The sequence below is a fragment of the Gouania willdenowi genome, chromosome 17 (genome assembly GCF_900634775.1).
Source record: "Gouania willdenowi chromosome 17, fGouWil2.1, whole genome shotgun sequence".
Taxonomy (NCBI): domain Eukaryota; kingdom Metazoa; phylum Chordata; class Actinopteri; order Blenniiformes; family Gobiesocidae; genus Gouania; species Gouania willdenowi.
This window is the reverse complement of record NC_041060.1, coordinates 2,105,162-2,123,901: the sequence shown is the minus strand read 5'-3', so window position 1 is coordinate 2,123,901 and position 18,740 is coordinate 2,105,162. Positions and strand designations below refer to the sequence as shown.

General features: G+C 36.3%; 1 protein-coding gene across 1 annotated transcript; it reads right to left on the bottom strand.

The window, feature by feature from the left end:
- Positions 1 to 2,301: 2,301 nt before the first annotated feature.
- On the bottom strand, positions 2,302 to 18,475 carry ccdc39 (coiled-coil domain 39 molecular ruler complex subunit). Its single transcript, XM_028473273.1, has 20 exons — positions 18,244 to 18,475; positions 17,234 to 17,353; positions 16,321 to 16,467; positions 13,795 to 13,953; positions 13,619 to 13,711; positions 12,604 to 12,732; positions 12,333 to 12,524; positions 11,662 to 11,765; positions 10,889 to 11,021; positions 9,840 to 10,034; positions 8,636 to 8,800; positions 8,410 to 8,547; positions 6,672 to 6,880; positions 5,495 to 5,615; positions 5,249 to 5,408; positions 5,076 to 5,182; positions 3,665 to 3,805; positions 3,401 to 3,580; positions 2,645 to 2,733; positions 2,302 to 2,572 (listed from the first exon to the last, which is right to left on the bottom strand). The coding sequence occupies exons 1-20, from the start codon at positions 18,388 to 18,390 to the stop codon at positions 2,302 to 2,304; spliced, it is 3,000 nt and encodes a 999-aa protein (XP_028329074.1). The 5' UTR covers positions 18,391 to 18,475.
- Positions 18,476 to 18,740: the final 265 nt, after the last annotated feature.

Below are 18,740 nucleotides of genomic sequence, written 5' to 3'. Positions count from 1 at the left end.
ACACACAAAATTACTCCAAAAACATACAATATGAAGACAAAAAACTGAAGTAATTAAAACCACACCACAAATACAGAAAATAACAGACATTATATATATATATATATATATATATATATATATATATAGACAAAATGACTAAATAAACATACAAAATTAAAGGAAAACACACAAAAGGACAACACAAACACACGAGGAAAATAAAAATGTATAAATAACAGAAATTTACAAAATGATCAGAAAAACACAAATAACAAACAAAAAAAAAACATAAAATTTCACAAGAGGAAAACAAAAATGTATGAAAAGAAAAGAGAAATAAACAACATATGAACAAAAAGACACAAAAAAATAACAGAAATTTACAAAATGACCACAAAAACACACAAAATAACTTTCCTGTATTAATGCTCTGATTGATTTTTATTCTAATGGTCATGTGACCCTCAGATCAGATATAATCATATTGTTTTTCCGTCTGTGAACTGACTCCTACAGACACATCAACAGACACTGTAGGTTCTACATCACATCATGAAAATCATACGTTTACCATTTGATTTTGCATTGAGCCGTGCGCTCTGACACGGAGAAGCCCAGTGTGGCTCCCAGGACCAGAGAGGAAACCACCAACAAGAACCTGAGGTCCATCTTCCAGCCTGGCAGTGAGCGTGTGAGAGTGTGTGTGAGAGTGTGTGTGAAGATGCTGGAGATCATGGGAACAGATGCTCACAGAGAGGACGGTCAGACCTGGTAAATGCTCCAGAGCACGCAGTCACAAGACGACCAGGGGAGGGACACGGGGAGAAACTCATTGTCGATTAGATGACGTGACACAGCGTCTCTCGAGTCTCTTGAAATGTTCAAAAATTTTCAACTTTAAGCAACTTTCAGCGACTCAGTCGCTCAAAGTTCAAAATCGCACGAGTTACGTCACTAGAAGAGAGGTCACTTGACGATGCGTCATTTAAGGTGCGTTCACACCGAACGAGTCGCTTGAACATAGTTGCGTTTTTTTCTTGCACCATCGCTTCATCTACTCCTGTGACATGACGACTGGTGATTAGTGATTGGATGTCGCAACACAGCGTCACTCGAAGTTGCTCGAAATGTTCAACTTTGAGCGACTTCCAGCGACTCACATTGCGCGATTGAGTGGCTTGAATTGAGGTTGCTTGACGTTGCGTCTTTTACATGGATTTTCTATGTAATTTAGTCGCCAGAGTCGCGTTTGTTGTGTGAGCGCACCTTAAAAACAGGCTGTGTTGTAGCCTTCATGGATATGCATGAGTCTGTAGACGCTGACTCCACACAACAACTGATCACTATAGCGTTTTTATTTTGCTATTCACACACTCCTGTTTTTGTTTTCAGCCAAAAAACTGCACATTACAGTAAAACACATGAATATTTAAGTGGCTATTGTGATTGTGAGTCAAACAAACGCTGCTCCACGGTGTGTGTTTATCACAGCAGCAGCAGCGGCAGCAGCGGAGTCAGTCAGCTGTTTCAGATGTTTCAAACATTCACTAGAGCTGCTACGTCACTTTCTAGAAATCGTACTTATCATAATGAGTCCCATTCCAGATTAACAGCAAAAATTCAGTTATTAAAACTGATATTAGGTCACTTAAATACTGTTTTTGATTCGCTTCACGCTCCGTGAGTCCCATATTAATTTTTTAGAGAGTTGGCAACCGTTGTGTTAAAGGTTATTTTTACTTGTGAGGTTTATAGATGAATTTATTCTCATATTTCAAGAATTGATGTTTGACGAATGACGACGCAAACAAGAAAGGAAAAGATCATCGTTTGTCTTTTCTGCTTTAATTTATTCATGTGTTTTATTGAACTCACACGAAGCAAAACAAAGTCCTCCACTCGTTTGTTCTAAAACACAGAATATAAAAACACTCACTTTCAAACAAATCCATCAACTTTAAAAGCTCCGTCTGAAGAATGAAGAACTCTGTGGACCCCCTCATCAGGCAAATTATTATCATTTTCTTTGAAATGTTTTAAAAAGAAAATACAAAATTTGGACTATTCTATAAAATCTCATAATTATAAATATGAAATTTACGATCTCATAATTTAAAACAGTAAAAACGCTTTTTATTAAGTGCACAGAAAAAAAAAATTTTTAAAAAAAAAAAGTAAAAAAAAAAAGAGAAAAGAAATAAGAAAAAAAAAATTCAATTTTTCTTTCTTTTTTGAAAGTAAAAAGAAAAAATAAGAAAAACAATTTTACTTTTTTCTTAAAATAAAAAAGATAAAAAAAAAAAATTCTAATTTTAATGTTCAAGGTTGAGCAGAGGCCATTTCAGTGCCCCCCACCCCCAGTTTGAGAACCCTCTGGTTTCCACAGAGAAACTCCAGTATTCTGACTTCATGGGAGCTTCTTTTTGGGGGGGTCTTGTTGCTCCTGCTGCTTCCTGCTGAGCTAGGACTTCTGGAGGCGGGGTTGGGGGGTGGGGTCAGAGGCAGGTCCAATCCAAGCATCACAGTGTTTAGCGCTGCACTGGACCGCGCTGAAGATCTAGGGGTGCTGTTCACCGAGGAAGCAGCAGATCTATGATAGAAGAGAGACGTGTGAGGAAGCAGAGGAGGAGGAGAAAGAGGAAGAGGAGGAGCTGTTCCTGACCTGGGCGTGGCCAGGCTGCTTCCACAACTGGCCCTGGAGCTCCTCTGGCTGCTTAGTGATGGAGAAGGAGATGGAAGAGGAACATTTGCCTGAAAGAAGAAAAACAAAGATGAAGAAAACTAAAGGAACGGTTCTATGTTCTCAACATGTTTGTTACTGTAGTTTATGATTATTTTGGTATAAGTCTATCCTTTTTTATTGGACACTATTTTTCAGGATCCTTTGATGCAGACCTGAAAACGCTGCGACCCCACACGCCTTTGACATATTTGGGGGCTTGTCCAGGATTGTTTTCAGGGTCTCCCTGAAATGTGACTTTTTGTTTAAATGGTGCAGTTTTTGGTTGAATGGTTGTGAATGTGGTAAATTGTAGCGCTGTCAAGAGATTAAAAAACCTGAACGATTAATTCATTATACTCTGTTATTAATTGATCTAATCAGGTTCATATGTAGTGATAGAAGTTAACACCATATACTGTAAATACTAAGAACACATTTCTGAGAAATACAATTATTAACACAGAACTTGTTGCTTTTTCTCTCCATCAGATAATAATATTCATCCACTGACTGTTTATTTGTCATTATTCATGTTGTCCAGTGTGGATTGGAGACACGGCGAGCTAGCAGCATGTTGCAGCTAGTGCTGTCTGAGTGTCCGTGCTAGCTGTGTTCCTGTTCTGGCCTTGATGACATCACAGTGGGCTGGATGTGGCACCTGACCTGAATGTGTACAAGAACGTTCTTGAAACGTACCTCCAGGAAATATGTCTCCAGCACAGATGTGAGGTCAGAGCTGCTCTCCATGGCGTCCCTCAGCATTCTGTCCATTTTCTTACTGAACTCTTTCTTCTCCCTCAGCCTGATGTCTTTTTCCTCCAGCGTCTCGTCCTGCGTGTTCTTTGCTCTGCGGATCTGCTTGGTCAGCTTGGAGCACTGGCAGAAAGCAGGACATAGAAGAAGAAGAAGAAGAAGAAGAAGAAGAAGAAGGTTTGGAGGAGGTGCTCCACGTGGTCCAACCTGTTTGCTCAGCCTGTCGATGCTCTCCTGATGGGAGCGCGTCTGTTTCTGCATCTTGGTCAGATGATGCTGTTTAGCTTCTATCTGGTTTTTCACATCCTGCTGAACGTGTTGCACACTTTCCAAATCGTTCTCCTTTTCCTGGAGAACGGAAACATAAATGATCGCATTCAGGGTTGGTTTCACAGCTAGATTAACGCTGGATTAGGAATAGGAATAAGTAACATCACACTTTATCGAATGTAGTATTTTTCTGTTCTTTTATGACTTTTTGTTGTTGTTTTGTGTGTTTTTGGAGTAAATTTTTGTATTTTTAATTTTATTTGGTGTCATTTCATATATTTTTCTGTCAATCTGTGCATTTTTGTTTTTGTCTTGTGTATTGTGGGTCATTTTTGTGTATTTGTGTTGTCTTTATATTTACTTTTCTTTCTTATGTGTTTTTGGAGCAATTTTGTTGTTATTTTTGTGTATTTTCAGACATCTTGCACAACTTTTGGTTAATTATAGTTATTTCTGCTGTCATTTTATATTTTTTGGGTTATTTTGTATATTTTTGTGTTATTTTCCTATAATTTTGAATGTTTTTTAGTCATTTTGCAAAGTTCTTATTTGTGTGTATTTTTAGTCACCTTGTCTGGTTGATCCTTTTGGGTCATTTTGTGTATTTCTGTTGTTCTTTTGTGTATTTTATGTTATTTTTAATGCTTTATATTCAAGTCATCTTGTGTAATTTTGTTGTTGTTTGTAAATGTGTTTGTTATTTTTGTGTATTTTTAGTCATCTTGTGCAACTTTTGGTTAATTTTGTGTATTTCTGTTGTCCTCTTGTGTATTTATGTTGTTTTATTACATGAGTATTTGTTCTCTACATCTAATGTTTTTTGAGTAATTTTGTGTACTTTTTTCTGTCATTTAGAATATTTCTTTGTTAATTTTGTGGGGGTTTTTGTCGACTTTTCTGTTTTCTGGTCTATTTTTGTTTAAATTTTTTATGTTTCTGAAGTTTGTATGTTTTTTTGTGGTCATTTTGTGTATTTTTAGTCATCGAGTGCAACTTTTTGCTTTTTTTTGTCTATTTCTTTTGTCATTTTGTGTATTTTATTATCTTTCTTTGTTATTTTTGAGTATTTTTAGTATTTCCGTTGTCATTTTAAATTTTTGTTGGCATTTTATATGAGTTGATGATGTTTTGTTTCCCTTTTTCTGTATTTATCTGTTTTTTTTTTTTTTTTAAGTCATTTTGTGCATTAACTTTGGGGGCAATACACAATAGTTATAACAAAATGAATCCAAAAACTACACAAACTCTTGTTTCCTGTGTTAATGCTCAGATTTATCATTATTCTAATGCTGATGTGAACATTTCTCATGTGACCCTTGAATTAGATGCAACCACAGTTTGATGAGACCTGTATTTCTGCTTGCAGCTCCTGTATCTGTCTTCTCTTGGACCTCAGCACATCCTGAGCTTCTCTCAGCTGCTCCTCCAGCCTCAGCTTCTCCTGCTGCTCTGGACCTGAACACAAAGCATGTGTTGGTGCTGGTGGTTGATGCTACGCGTGACCCTGAGTGTAACACACACTGCTGTCGTGGACCCGGTTGAGGTTGTGTCGAACGGCAGAGGTTCTGTGCTGCCACAGCAGGTTGGTGTTCTCCAACACTTCGTTTTCCAGCTCCACCTTGTGAAGTTTGGCCTCCAGAGCATCTCTGCTCTGCCTCAGCTCCTCCTTCTCCTGGGCAAACTATAGACAACACACACAGTGATGAAGATGATGATGATGATCAGCGGTGGTGATGAAGAGGAGGAGTCTCCAGGCGTGCCTCGGACCTTGGTGATGTAGTAAGCCTGGGCTTTGTCTGGTTCCACTTCAGCTGCTAATGTAGAGACCAGGATCTCACAGCGATTCTTCATCATGTCCAGCTTACGCAGCTTCTCATTCAGTTGGAGTCTGTGAGAACGTCAGCCAATCAGATTCACTCAAACACAGCTGTTGTCATCATCACAAAATCACATAAAAATACACAAAATGACTCACAAAACTAACAGAACAATACAATACGATAACCGAAATACACAAAAAATGCATTATTACAGACAAACACACAAAAGGATAACAAAAATACACAAACTGACTCCAAGAAATACAAAGTTACAGAAAAAAACAGAAAAATATCAGAACAATATACAAAAACAACAACAGATACCAATAAACATACAAAAATAACAAAATATACAAAAATGACTCCAAAAAAGATACAAAATTGCATACAAATATACACACAAAACTACAGAAATATCAGAAAACTATAAGCAAGACTAACAGAACAAAACAATACCTTAATTAATTTAATTAATTAATTTAATTGAAATACACAGAAATAACAAATGACTCCAAAAGGTATGCCTAATTACAGAAAAATGCATGAAAGGGATAAAAAATTACCACAAAAATATTGGTAACAACAAACATACAAAGTGACTCCAAAAAAACATAAAATAAAAAAAATACACAAAAATGACTCATAATGCATAATTAGAGACAAACATTAAAACACTAAAAAAATCCATCAAAATACACAGTGACTTCAAAAAATATGCAAAAGAAATTACAGAAAAACAGAAAAATATACAAACGAAAAACTGAAATAAACAAAATGAACTAAACAAAAAGATGCGACAACCAAAATACACAAAAATGACTCCAAAAAAACATGCATAATTAGAGACAAACACAATATCATTAAATATTAGTAGAATATAAAAATAAACAAAACAACAAATGTACAAAGTGACTCCAATAAACATACAAAAAAATACAAAATGATAACTAAAATATTAATATTAAATACTAAAATACTCCAGAAAACATGCATAATTAAATAAAAACAGAAAGGAGAAAATAGAAGAAAAAAGAAAAGAAAAAAATACACAAACAACTACAAAAATGTGTGCGTGTGTGTGTTGTTACCTGAGTTTGTGCGTGTGTGTGTGCGTGTGTTGTTACCTGAGTTTGTGTCTCTCCTGCTCGGTGATGTGCAGCTGCTGAGCGAGTGTGTCTTTGTGAGCTTTGATGTGTAGTTCTCTCTCTCTCATGACCTTCAGCAGCTCCAGTTTCCTGATCTCAGAGCAGTGAACGTTCTCTGTCTTATTGTGAAGGCGATCGCTCAGACGTTCTGTCTCTGCTTTGGTGATTTGGTTTTCCACAAGTTTGTCCTGATGGGAAACACATGGTGAACACCTTATTTCTGCATCTTATTTTGAAGGACACTTCTTTATGCACTTCACACACTCCTACCAGTAGAAGGCAGTCATCATGTTTCCACATTTACAGACTGATAAGATATGAAAGGCTTGTTTTCAGCTTTATCACATATAATTTATGATATTGTAGTGTGGATGAGCCGTGAATTAAGGATTTTAATTGCTGGTTATAGAGCAGGACAATCGTACACAGTGTTGTTACACACACCATCCACACTGTCAGACATGAACTAACTTCTCCTCCCGCCAACACTTATCTAAATCTCGTTCTACGAGCCACGAACTAACGCGAGAGTGAGGACACAACAAAAGGAAACGTCACAATCACATACATCAACCCAGGGTGGCAAACACACACGGGAAACACCCAACGTGGCAACCCAGACATGGCAACACAGAACAACACCAAGGCTGGATTCACCGGCATCACAATATTTTTAAAGTACTGTAGTTTTATATTTTGTGAGTTTGTGGTTATTAACAAGGAGAGGTTATGGAATCTTTCTGTACACACACACACACACACTGTGTGTACCGTGCACGTTATACAGCAGTGACGTTGACCTTTTGTGTCTCCTTCTGTAATTATGTGTGCTGTTGTCGTCATTTTTGTGCATCTTTGATGTAGTTTTTGGTTTTTGGAGTCCTATTTGTTGTCATTTTGTATGTTTTTGGAGCCATTTGATGCATTTTTGTTGTCATTTTTGGAGTTAGTTTTGACGTCATTTTGTGTATTTTTCAGTCGCTTTTGGAGTTATTTTGTGCATTTCAGTTTTTGTTTTGACTTTTTGGATTAGGAATTGTACTAATATTGTGCTTTTGAAAGTAATTTCTGTGTTATTGGTAGTAGTTTTTTTTTTTTTTTTGGGGGGGGGAGTCCATCTTGTTGTCATTTTGTGCATTTTTTGTCCTTCTGGGTTTTTGCAGAATTTTTTGTGCATTTCTCTTGTCGTGTTGGGTTTTTTTGGAGTCACGTTTGTGTATTTTTGTTGTTTAATATATTTTTATGTCATCTTGTGTGTTTTGAAGGAATTTTCATTGTTTTGGGTTTTTAGAGGTCATTTTATAGTTTGCGTTTCTAGGGTCATTTTGTGTATTTTTGTAGTTTGTTTGCGTATTTTTCTGTCATTTTGTTTTGAAGTCATTTTGAAAAATGTGTTTGTTTTTCTGTATTTTAGTTGTGTTTTTGTGTATTGTCAAAAACACTAAAAATGTCATTTTGTGAGTTTTTCGAGTCATTTCTGCACAGAATGAGACCAAGGATCATGTCTATTCTACGTAATGATTAAAAGCAACTGTAAAAATACATATTTTCTTGTCTAGCATCACTATCTGCTGGTTAGTTTTGAAACTATTTCTTCTTTTTCATAAAATGTTATTTCAGGATTATCTGCTTCACATCTTTATTCAATAATAAAACAACTATGTGGTCCCAGCTTGTTAATAGAGCTGAGAACTGCTGACCCACATCTGGAACTGACCTGATTCACGAGTCTGAGTCGAATCAGCTCCTTTTCTTTCAGCTCACTCAGCACAAACAGCTCCTTGTTCTTGTTGATCAGATCAGACTTCTTTGCTTCTGATTTCTCTTTCTTTTTAGTCAAACGTCTGATTTCACTCTGCAGGAGAAGATCAAAGGACACAGAGGGTTGCCAGGTTGGCTTTGAGTTTTTGGGGAAATGGGGATGATGGAAGTATGTGACTCACCTCCGACTCTTTGATTGCATTAGTGAGGATGTTTGCTGACTTCTCTTTCTCCTGCAGCTCTTTCGTCAGTTCAGCGATCGTTCCTTCCATCACTTGTCTTTCATCTGAGGAGACGTTGCCCTGCAGTCGGTCCAACGTGTTTTTCAGCGCCGCCAGTTCTGAATCCTACACAAAGCACGAAGGTGACGGTACGGTGTACGTTTTAGGACATCCTCAGGTCTCAGACTGGGTCATTTATCAGACCGAACATGACTCAGCAAAACCTACCGTAGATGAAACGGCCTCAGGCTTCAAAATAAAAGTCATCAGACTGGCTAGCCTCAGGCCGTAAACACAACATGGCATTTTATTTTGAAGGAACCGGAGGTACATATTATGAATTAAGTTAAAAAGTTCCTCTGCTTTTTAAACAAATTTCAGCTTTACATTAAGTCTCTCAAATTTATGGAATCAAAACTGTTTTATTAAAAAACAATACAATTAATTAAACTTAACAGATGTTAAGTCAACTGTCTAAATGTATTTGTTTTGTGTGTGTTTTTCTTATTGTTATTGAGATGTGTTTTATTTTCATTTCCATACTTTTTATGTTGTATAATATGTTTGTCTGTTCATGTTAAACATTGCAAGATGTAATAATTATCTGACTGGTTTGTATATTTTGTTAAAGACAGGGGGAACAAAAGTTACAGTTTTTCCAAATTCACTTGAAAAAATACAATTCTTAATATAATGTACATAATATACAAATAGTTTAAGTGCCATAAAACACAGTGACTGTACAAAATATATATTTCATTAACCTGTTGTTCTTTTAATGAAGCAGAAAGCGGCCATTGCCCTGATTTTATCATGAATTTACAACATTAAATGACGCGGCGATGCACATTTTTATTGTCAACATTATGAATTAATATTTAATTATATTTTGAGAAAGTAAAGGTTTAGAATATTTTTGAGATTGTGTGTGGTAAGGAATAATTAAATAATGATAATAACTAAAAATTATTTAAAAAAAACAAAAACATCATTTTAATCAGTCATTCTTTTACTAATTACTAAACATTTTAGGCCACGCCTATTTAATTCCTGGAGACCACAAGGTTGAAAAACACTGTCCTATAATGTACACCGCTCAAAGTTGTTGGAAGGATTAATTTAGTTTAATGGAGAACTTCCTTTTCAGGGTCTTAAAGGGTCCCACCTGCTGGAAGGTGATCTTCTCCAGCCTCCTTTGCTCCTCCTCCTGTTTGTTCCTCTTCTTTTCCAGGTTATTGATGGTGGATTTACTTTCTGAAACCTGCAGAGTTAAAGTCTTCTCTCTGGCCTTGGCAGCCTCTAAATGCTGCTTACTACGACTCAGCTCCTGCATGCTGACACGCAGCTGCACGTCCAGGTCCTGGAGTGGAGCACAACACAGTGGGACTGTAATTGTAACACAAAATAAAGCTAAAAACACAAAAAATTACTTTAAAAACACACAAAATGACAGAACAATAAACAAAATGACAGAACAATAAACAAAATGATAATAAAAATGAATACAATTGCAACAAAAACCCCCACAAAATGACAAAAACAATACAAAGAAATGACTATAAATGAAACCCCACAAAAAGAAAATTATACAAAATGGCAACAAAAACACACAAAAGAGCAAAAAAATACACTAAAGGACAAAAATACATATAAAATGAATTAAAAACTCACAAAATTACAGAACAATAAACAAAATATCAATAAAAATGGACAAAACAGCAACAAAAACCCACATAAAACTATAAAAACAATGACTAAAAACACTTATCTTACACAAAAATGGACAAAATGACTTTAAAAACCCACAAAAAGAGAGAAAAATGGCAAAAAACACACAAAATGATAGAAAGATACACTGTATCATGTAAAATTGTTTCAAAACAAATACAAAATGGCTACAAAAATCACACAAAAGGACAACAATAACACACAAAACTACAGTAAAAATAAATACAAAAATGACTGCAAATAACATACATTACAGAAAAATACACAAAATGACCCCAATAACACACAAAAAAAGACCCCAAAATCATATATTAGACAACAACACAAAAAAAAAAATAACCACAATAACATCTTTGTAGTTTCCTGTATTAATGTTCAGATTGGTCTTTATTCTAAATGCTGACATGAATGTTGATCATGTGACTCTTGGATTTGAAACGATCACATTGTTGTGGCCCCGCCCCCTGTGATAGCAGCTGATTGTACCTTGATGGCCTGCTCCTCATCTTTGAGGAACTGCTCCATCTGAGCGGCTCTCTCCTCCTCACTGAGGGCCGTCTGGGTCACCACACGGAGCTTCTCCTCCAGGGCGGCGTTAAAGCTGTCAGCCTGCCTCAGTCTGCAACACACACACACACACAGATTTATATTTAAGAAAGTGAAAGTATTGAATACAGTTTTTATTTGAAAAAAAATTAAAAGAAAATATACTTTTTTTTTTTTTTAAATCAGTAATTTTGTTGTTTTCAATTACAAGACATTTATTGTGACCCCATTTCATTTCCAGGTGACCCCACATGGTGTCATGACCCCAAGGTGGAAAAACACTGCGTTAAGAGCTTGTGTTAGTGTGCGACGATGAAACACAAATGGAAAACTGTTTGAGCATAAATGTGAAAACTTAACTGTACTAGTACTTTTGACACAAAATAACAACATATATGATAATAAGGGGATAAGGAAATGCAAATTCTCACTTCCTATTCGCTTTTGGAAATTATACGATCAATCAGGGAGGGATTACATCCAAATCCAGCTCCCTGATTGGTTGGAATGTTTTTGAAAGCCAATGGAAAGCCTGAATTTGCTTTCCCCGCCCCCTTATTAGCATATAAGGCTACTAGTACTAGTACGAGTAAACATTTTTCAGTCTACTAGTGACAATTTTTGCTCCAGTCGTAAAGTGTACCTAGCTTAACTATATCACATTGAAGCTCCACCATCTTTTTATCGGGAGGAGCTAATGCTACGTCGCTAACCTGTCGTCGTTCTCCTCGATCTCCTTCTTCATCTGGGACATTCCAGCTCTCAAAGACTTCACTTCAGCGGTCGCTTTGTTCACTTCGTCTTTACAACTTTGCAGCTGTGAGATGAAGACTGTATAAATACATTTCCTTCATGTGTAAATGACTTAGAGCACGTGTCAAACTCATGGCCTGGGGGCCAAATCCGGCCCTTTAAAGCATCCAATTCGGCCCACAGGATAAAGTAAAAATGACAGAGAAAACATGAATCATTGTGTGATTATGAAACTCAACAATTTCTACAGGCGCTCACAGTTTTTCCACTGCTTATATCACGATTACAGTCATGTTTAATGTTAAACTGTTGAAAAAAACTCAAAATTCTTACAAAATCCTTGCATTTTCTTCACATTTTGACATAATATTTACCTTAATTTAGTAGAAATTGGTCACAAAATCTAGGAAATGAAAAGTAAAGATCCTGTTGAGATCCTGTCGCTTATTACTTGGATATTGTTGGTTAATGATTTATTTATACATAGAAGTGTAAACTAGGGCAGAATCATGTTGAAATGATTAGTTTTCCTACATAAAACCTGTGGCCCACTTAAGATCAAACTCCTACGTATTTGGCCCCAGAGCTAAAATGAGTTTGACGATCCTGAGTTAGACAAAGAGACGCTAACCTCGTCCTGCAGCCGACGGCAGTTACTCTCCTCCGTCTCCAGATGTTGCCTCAGCTTCAACGCTTGCTGCTTCGTCATCGTCAACTTCCTGTCCGTCTCCTTGTTGTTGTTCCTCTGCGTGTCCAGCAGGTGTTTGCACGCCGAGATGGTGGACTTCCTGTCCCTGACGTCCTGGCGTGTCTGTGCGAGTACCTGCAGATGACGAGGAGGAAATTCACACTTCTTGTATGTGGGTGGTCTTCATCAACGTTCCATCTGCTCCACGTTCCACCTGTGCACAGTTCTCCATCTCAGCGTCCCGTTGGGTCATCTGTGTCATGGTGTTTTCCCATTGGTTGGCGAGCTGCTGCGTCTCCACCAGCGCCTGCTGCAGGTTCTCTGCAGCTTTATCCAACGCCATCTGACAACACAGGACAGGTTTCTTATAATAAAGTGAAGAGTCATGACTTCTCTTTGGTGTTTCCTGGGAATAATTATCTACTGTACAGTGTATGTTTTAGGACGTCCTCAGGACTCAGAGTGACGTACCTGGTGTCAGGAAAACCTCTGTCATTTATCAGACTAAACAAACTCATGACTCAGCAAAACCCCGGTCAGATGAAACAGCCTCACTTGTCAAACCAAACGCCATCAGATGAAAAGTTCCAGTTTTTACCTTAAAATGTTTGTAAGCAACTTGTCATAACCTTTTCAACCACTTTCAACCTTTATTTATTCATTTTTAACTTTATTTAGATTGTTTTTGATCCTTCAACCTATTTCAACAATTTTCATCATGTCTTCGGCATTATTTCACAGAGGGCTTATTGGCTAGGCTAGTGCTAATGCTGGGCAAATGCTAAGCTATTGCTAGGTCAATGCTTAGCTAATGCTAGGTTAATGCTTAGTAAATGCTATTGCTAGGCTAATGTGAATGCTTAGGCAAATGCTAATACTAGGCTAATGCTAGCTAATGCTAATGTTAGGCTCATGCTAATGCTATGCTAATTGAGATATCTTAACCTTTAAAAGTAAATAGAAAATACCATCTTTCAACTTACTCTCGTATACGAAGCAGCACATATTGATGACGTCATTTTTATTTCCTCTTTCTTCAAAATATAACATGTTGTGTTTTACGGCATTACGCTGTTTTGTTATAGGCCGTTCAGTCTGATGACTTTTATTTTGAAGCCTGAGGCCGTTTCATTTGACAGAGGTTTCCTGAAACCTGATACATCACTCTGACACCTGAGGATGTCCTAAAATCCACACCGTACGACGTCCCCCGATGCTTCTCACTTTACCTGGGCAGATTTGTTCTCAGTCATGGCTTTGTCGAGGGCCTTACGCCGTTCACCGACATCCACGGTTTCCTTTTCCACAGCCCTAGTGAGTGACTACAACGCAAAGAGTGTTATTAGCTGATATCACGTGAGACACAAGCTAAACACTGCATGGACCATGAAACCACATCGTTTACCTTGATCCTCTCATCATCTTGGTGAGCGTACTTGGCTACAGCCATGGTGTCTTCATGTTTCTGGGCTGATTCCTTTAAAAAGGCCTCCATGGTCTGCTGGTCCCAGTTCTTCTGGAGCCGAAAGTCCTCCAGCTTTTGTTTGGCTTTGAAGACGCGATCCTTTGAAGATGCACAGATGATTAAAACCATTTATTTACTGTTCCTTTAGTGTCATTATTAGGCACTGAACATCTGGCTTCAAATCTCACACAAATTAAATGCACCTTTAGTGAGTAATTTGGCTTTGTCTTCATCCCTTAAATCAGGGGTTCTCAACCTTGGGGTCAGGATCCCATTTGGGGTCCCAAGACACTGGGAGGGGGTCACCAGATGCCTTTAAGAAACTAAGAATTTTTTCTGAACAATTTGAGTGAATTTTGGCTTCTTTTTACCCTTTTTATGCAACAACACCAAACGCCAAATTCTAAACTCTTTTCATCACTTTTTCTTGCCATATTTTTGCTCCTTTTAATGCATTTTTGCTACATTACACCCATTTCTGCCACTTCTCCATCAAATTTCAATGTCTTTCCACTTTCATAACAATTTTGACACTTAGAAACCCTTTCCACCACTTTTCCCACTAAGGTCGCATATATTAGGAACCACTGCCACTGTGTTAAAGCTGCTGGAGATGATCATTTTTTATCAGATAAAGACAAACAGTCGTTTACGCCTCATAATCAATAAATTAAAGATCCTCTGCTCAAAAAAAGATTTAAAATTGACGTTAAAATGTTTGTTTCATCTCCAGTGTAAACTCTCTCTTATTGACATTGTGGTATTGGTGCATTGCATTGTGGGATGTTGACTTCTATAAACGGATGTATAGAAGTGTTTTTACTGCATCTTTTGTTGAATTATTCCACAAAATTTCCCCAAATCAAATAAAAATTGGTCAAACAAAATCAAGGAAATTTAAGTGAATTTAAGCTTATAGTCACTTATTGCTTGGATATATGTCATTAATACATGGAAATGCAAACTAGGGGCACAATAATGTTGAAATTCATCGTTTTCCCGCCAATTTAAAATCAAACTGTTGGACTCATGAACTAAAATTAGTTTGACAGCCCTGCTCTAAAATCAGATCACACCGCTCTCAGTTTGCTGGCCTTCTGGAAGTTCCTAACGTGTCTAGAAGTAGAACCTCGCCTTTGGAACCAGCTTCCAGTCTCAGTACGGGAGGCTGTGTTTGACAGGCTCGTATTCCAGTCCAAGTTTCTATTTGATTAATAGACAGTTTTCCTTACGTTGGTGCCCAGAACTAAGTTGATTCCTTATATGGTGATGAGCTAATGTTAAAGACATAACCCCGAAGATATATATGCTTTGTTTTCCCCGAACGCGTTCAGAGTTTGCATCGATTGGGCCGCAGCTCTCGGCAGGTCTCATTTTTTGTTACTTGTTCAGGACATTGAATGTATTAATAAACTGCATATTATTTACAAATCCGTTGTCCCGAAGACTTTTTCTACACCACCTTTTTGTCATCATCATCCACACCAAAAGATGCAATACCCTCTCCACCTTTAAGGCTAAACTCAAAACCTACTTATATGCTGAAGGGTGTACCGTATAATAGCATGAACTTAACCGCAAGAGCAACATTGGCTCGTCCGTAAACAATCGCATTTTACAGTCCTTGGAGTCGCTGTTAGAATTCATATTAATGGGAAGAGATTCAAATTCTGATGTTGCTGGTGATGATTTACAGTCCACATAAACAGGACTGAATCATAACATAACCTAACCACTAGACATGGGCTCATCTGTGAACGGTCACATTTATAGACCTTAGAGTCACTGTTAGCTTATCAATAAACAGGAAGAGATTGATCACCTTTATAATAAGTGCTGACTAGGCACTGGGAGTGAGGCCCAAGACCAACACATGCTGACTTGATAATAATGTATCATGTTTTTCTGCAGTCAGTGTCTTCTCCTCGTCCTTCTCTCTCTGCTCTGTTTCAGGTGTTGAAGCTGATGATGTCACTTCCTGATCTGTGGTTCACGGCTCAACTAGTCTGAGACACTCTGATGTTCTATCTCTATATCCTGTTCTGTTGGTCCTTCTATCCACTAACCACAACCAGTCCACGCAGATGGCTGCCACCTCTGAACCTGGTTCTGCTGGAGATTTCTTCCTAAAAAAAGGAAGTTGTTTCTTCCCACTGTCACTAAATGCTTGTTCATGTTAATCTTGTTGGGTTTTTTTCTTTCTTATTATGAATTTTATATTTTGATAAATGCATTGAGATGACTTTGTTGTAAATTGTGCTATACAAATAAAGTTGAATTGAATTGAATGAAAAGAAATTTTAAAATGGTGATTTGAATCCCAAATGTTCAGTAGTTCCACTTTAGTGTTGTACAATTATGTTGCTTTATGTTTGACTTTTTTAACTAAAGATGAGCGATGAACATGGTTTGTGTTGATTTCCTCCAAATTAAAGCTTTGTGTGATTTTCTTTCCACATCCTGTACCTTCGTCTTAGTCTCCCTCTCACGTAACGAGTTCAGCTCTTTCATCATGTTAGCCGTTTTCTGGTTCAGGTGACCTTTGGTTCTCTCCTTCAGGGCTGTGAAATGGTTCTCAATCTCCATCTCGCTTTCCTTCACTTTAATCAAAGCCTGAGTAACAAAAACAAAAAAAGGAAGAAGAAGAAACAGCATCACTGTGAGCTCGGCTATACAACGACTTGAATGTTTGACACATAACCGTAGTGCGTTGTTTGTGAAGTTGTGCATGCTAAAATAAACATTTAGCAACAAACCACGTTTAAAAAACGTATGTGAAGTTTTTCATGTTACTTTTGACCAGATTTACAGCAGTATTTGTGAAATTTACTTTTCTCGTAAAAATGCAATGTCAATGTTAAATCTAAATGTTAAATAGTCCATCTAAATCTAAATGTTAATCTAAATATTACATTTCAATCTAAATGTCACAGGTGAAACTAACTAACTATTTAGCTAAAATGAAAATTCCCTGGAAGTACCAACCTTTAGCATTTAAATTTAACATTTGGATTTAACATTGACATTATATGTTATGAGAAAAGTAAATATTACAAAAGTTCCTGGAAAAACAAAATGAAAATGTTAAATATAAATGTTAAATATTGAATCAAAATCAAAATATTAAATCAAAATCAAAATATTAAATCAAAATCAAAATGTTAAAGCTAAATTCAAATGCTAAAGATTAAATCTAAATAATAAATCTCAATGTTAAATGTTAAATCTAAATGTCACAGGTGAAATCTAATCAAAAGTTTAAAAAAATTGACATACATTTTTTAAACGTGGTTTGTTGCTAAATGTTGGTGTTTAAGCATGCAGAACTTTACAATCGGCGCCCCATACATAACAGAGTAATTCTTCTTTATACACTCACCGTCGCGTTTCTGTTCATCTCCTTTACTTTCTGTAAGGCCTGATCCCTTTCCTGCCTTTTCTCTTTATTTTTCTCAAGTTTTTCATCCAGTTCCACCAGCTGTCGATGTGTTTCACAAATCTGTTCAATGACAAAGACGACGAAAGTTGTATAGTAAAGTTTAAGTGGTTAAAAAAGTAGCTGAAACATTCTAAATAAATGAATATAAAACTAGTATATAAACAACCTAACCAATAAAAAGAAACCAGTATAAAGACAAGTCCCACTGAAAAACCCAGTATGATTATCAGAACCAGTAGAAGTCTAGTATAACCATTTATATTATTTTTTTAAATGACAATCACATTAATTAATTGTACAAAAACTGAATCAAATTTTGTTTTAAAATACTTTGTTTTAACTTCTTTATAAAATGTGAAAAATAAGTTTGTTTTTTTTAAAAAAAATAATTTTATCAAAATTAATATTGATTTAAAATTAATATTTACTTTTATCCTTTGAAACAAATTTAATCTGACAAAACTCAAAAGATGGAAAACCAGAATCCAATCGTGAAATTCAATTTTTGTGTGCTTATGTGTAAAAAATAAATATTCAACGGTTTCACTTAAAACATTACAAAACTACAGTTACTCAAATAAAAAATAAACATTTGATGTGATTCATCATCAAGCAGAGAGATTTTATTTAACATTACTTTTTAAATTAATTTTGTTTGATGTGCAAAACAAAAATATCTTACCCAAATATTTTTTAACAGAATAAGGTGAAATATATTTCTAAATATTATTTATTGTCAGAGGAAGAGGGGACATATATATATATATATGTTTTAGGAATGTATTTTATTGTCAATTGCGCATGCGCACTCAAGGCTTTATCTTGGTTAAATAAAAACTGACCCACAAATGCGGTTAAATTGTTATTTTTAACGCAGTGTTTGACTGAATATGCATAATTAAAATGTGTATAATCAACAAGACAAGTTTATTATTTGATTCCGCACTTACCTCTTTGACCAAGGCCGCGTTTTCATCGTTAAGTTTGGGCAAAGGATAATGAATATCCCACTCAACACCCGAGTTCAAAATGTACTGTAAATAATCTGGGATGTCATCATTTAACCCATCGTCCATTATTATGCGTGTTTCATCCATGATGTAGAGTAAATAAAGCAGATAAAGTAAATAAAGTAACTAGAGCAGCTCAGTGAGAAACCGACCACTACTTCCGTGTTCTGTGTTTTCTGTCGCCCATGGCAACGGGAGGGTGGGCGGGGGGTGATTTAAAGATGGCGTCGTGCTTCTACAGGAGAGAATAAAAATAAAATATAATAAAATATAATATATTTATATAAAGAAAACCAACCAATGACAAGATATAAAGTTAACATTTAACACATATAGGTTACACAGGCATGGGCAACCCCCAATATAAACACACAAAAATGACATTAAAAAACAGCAAAAATGCACAAAGTTACTCACAAAACACACAAGTCGACTAC

Excerpts from the sequence above, each read along its gene's own strand:
- ccdc39 (XM_028473273.1), bottom strand. The coding sequence starts at position 18,390 with ATGGATGAAACACGCATAATAATGGACGATGGGTTAAATGATGACATC. Across the intron at positions 17,354-18,243 it reads ACGCGGCCTTGGTCAAAGAG|ATTTGTGAAACACATCGACA; the intron begins GTAAGTGCGGAA and ends GTCATTGAACAG. Across the intron at positions 3,806-5,075 it reads AGCTGCAAGCAGAAATACAG|GAAAAGGAGAACGATTTGGA; the intron begins GTCTCATCAAAC and ends TCCGTTCTCCAG.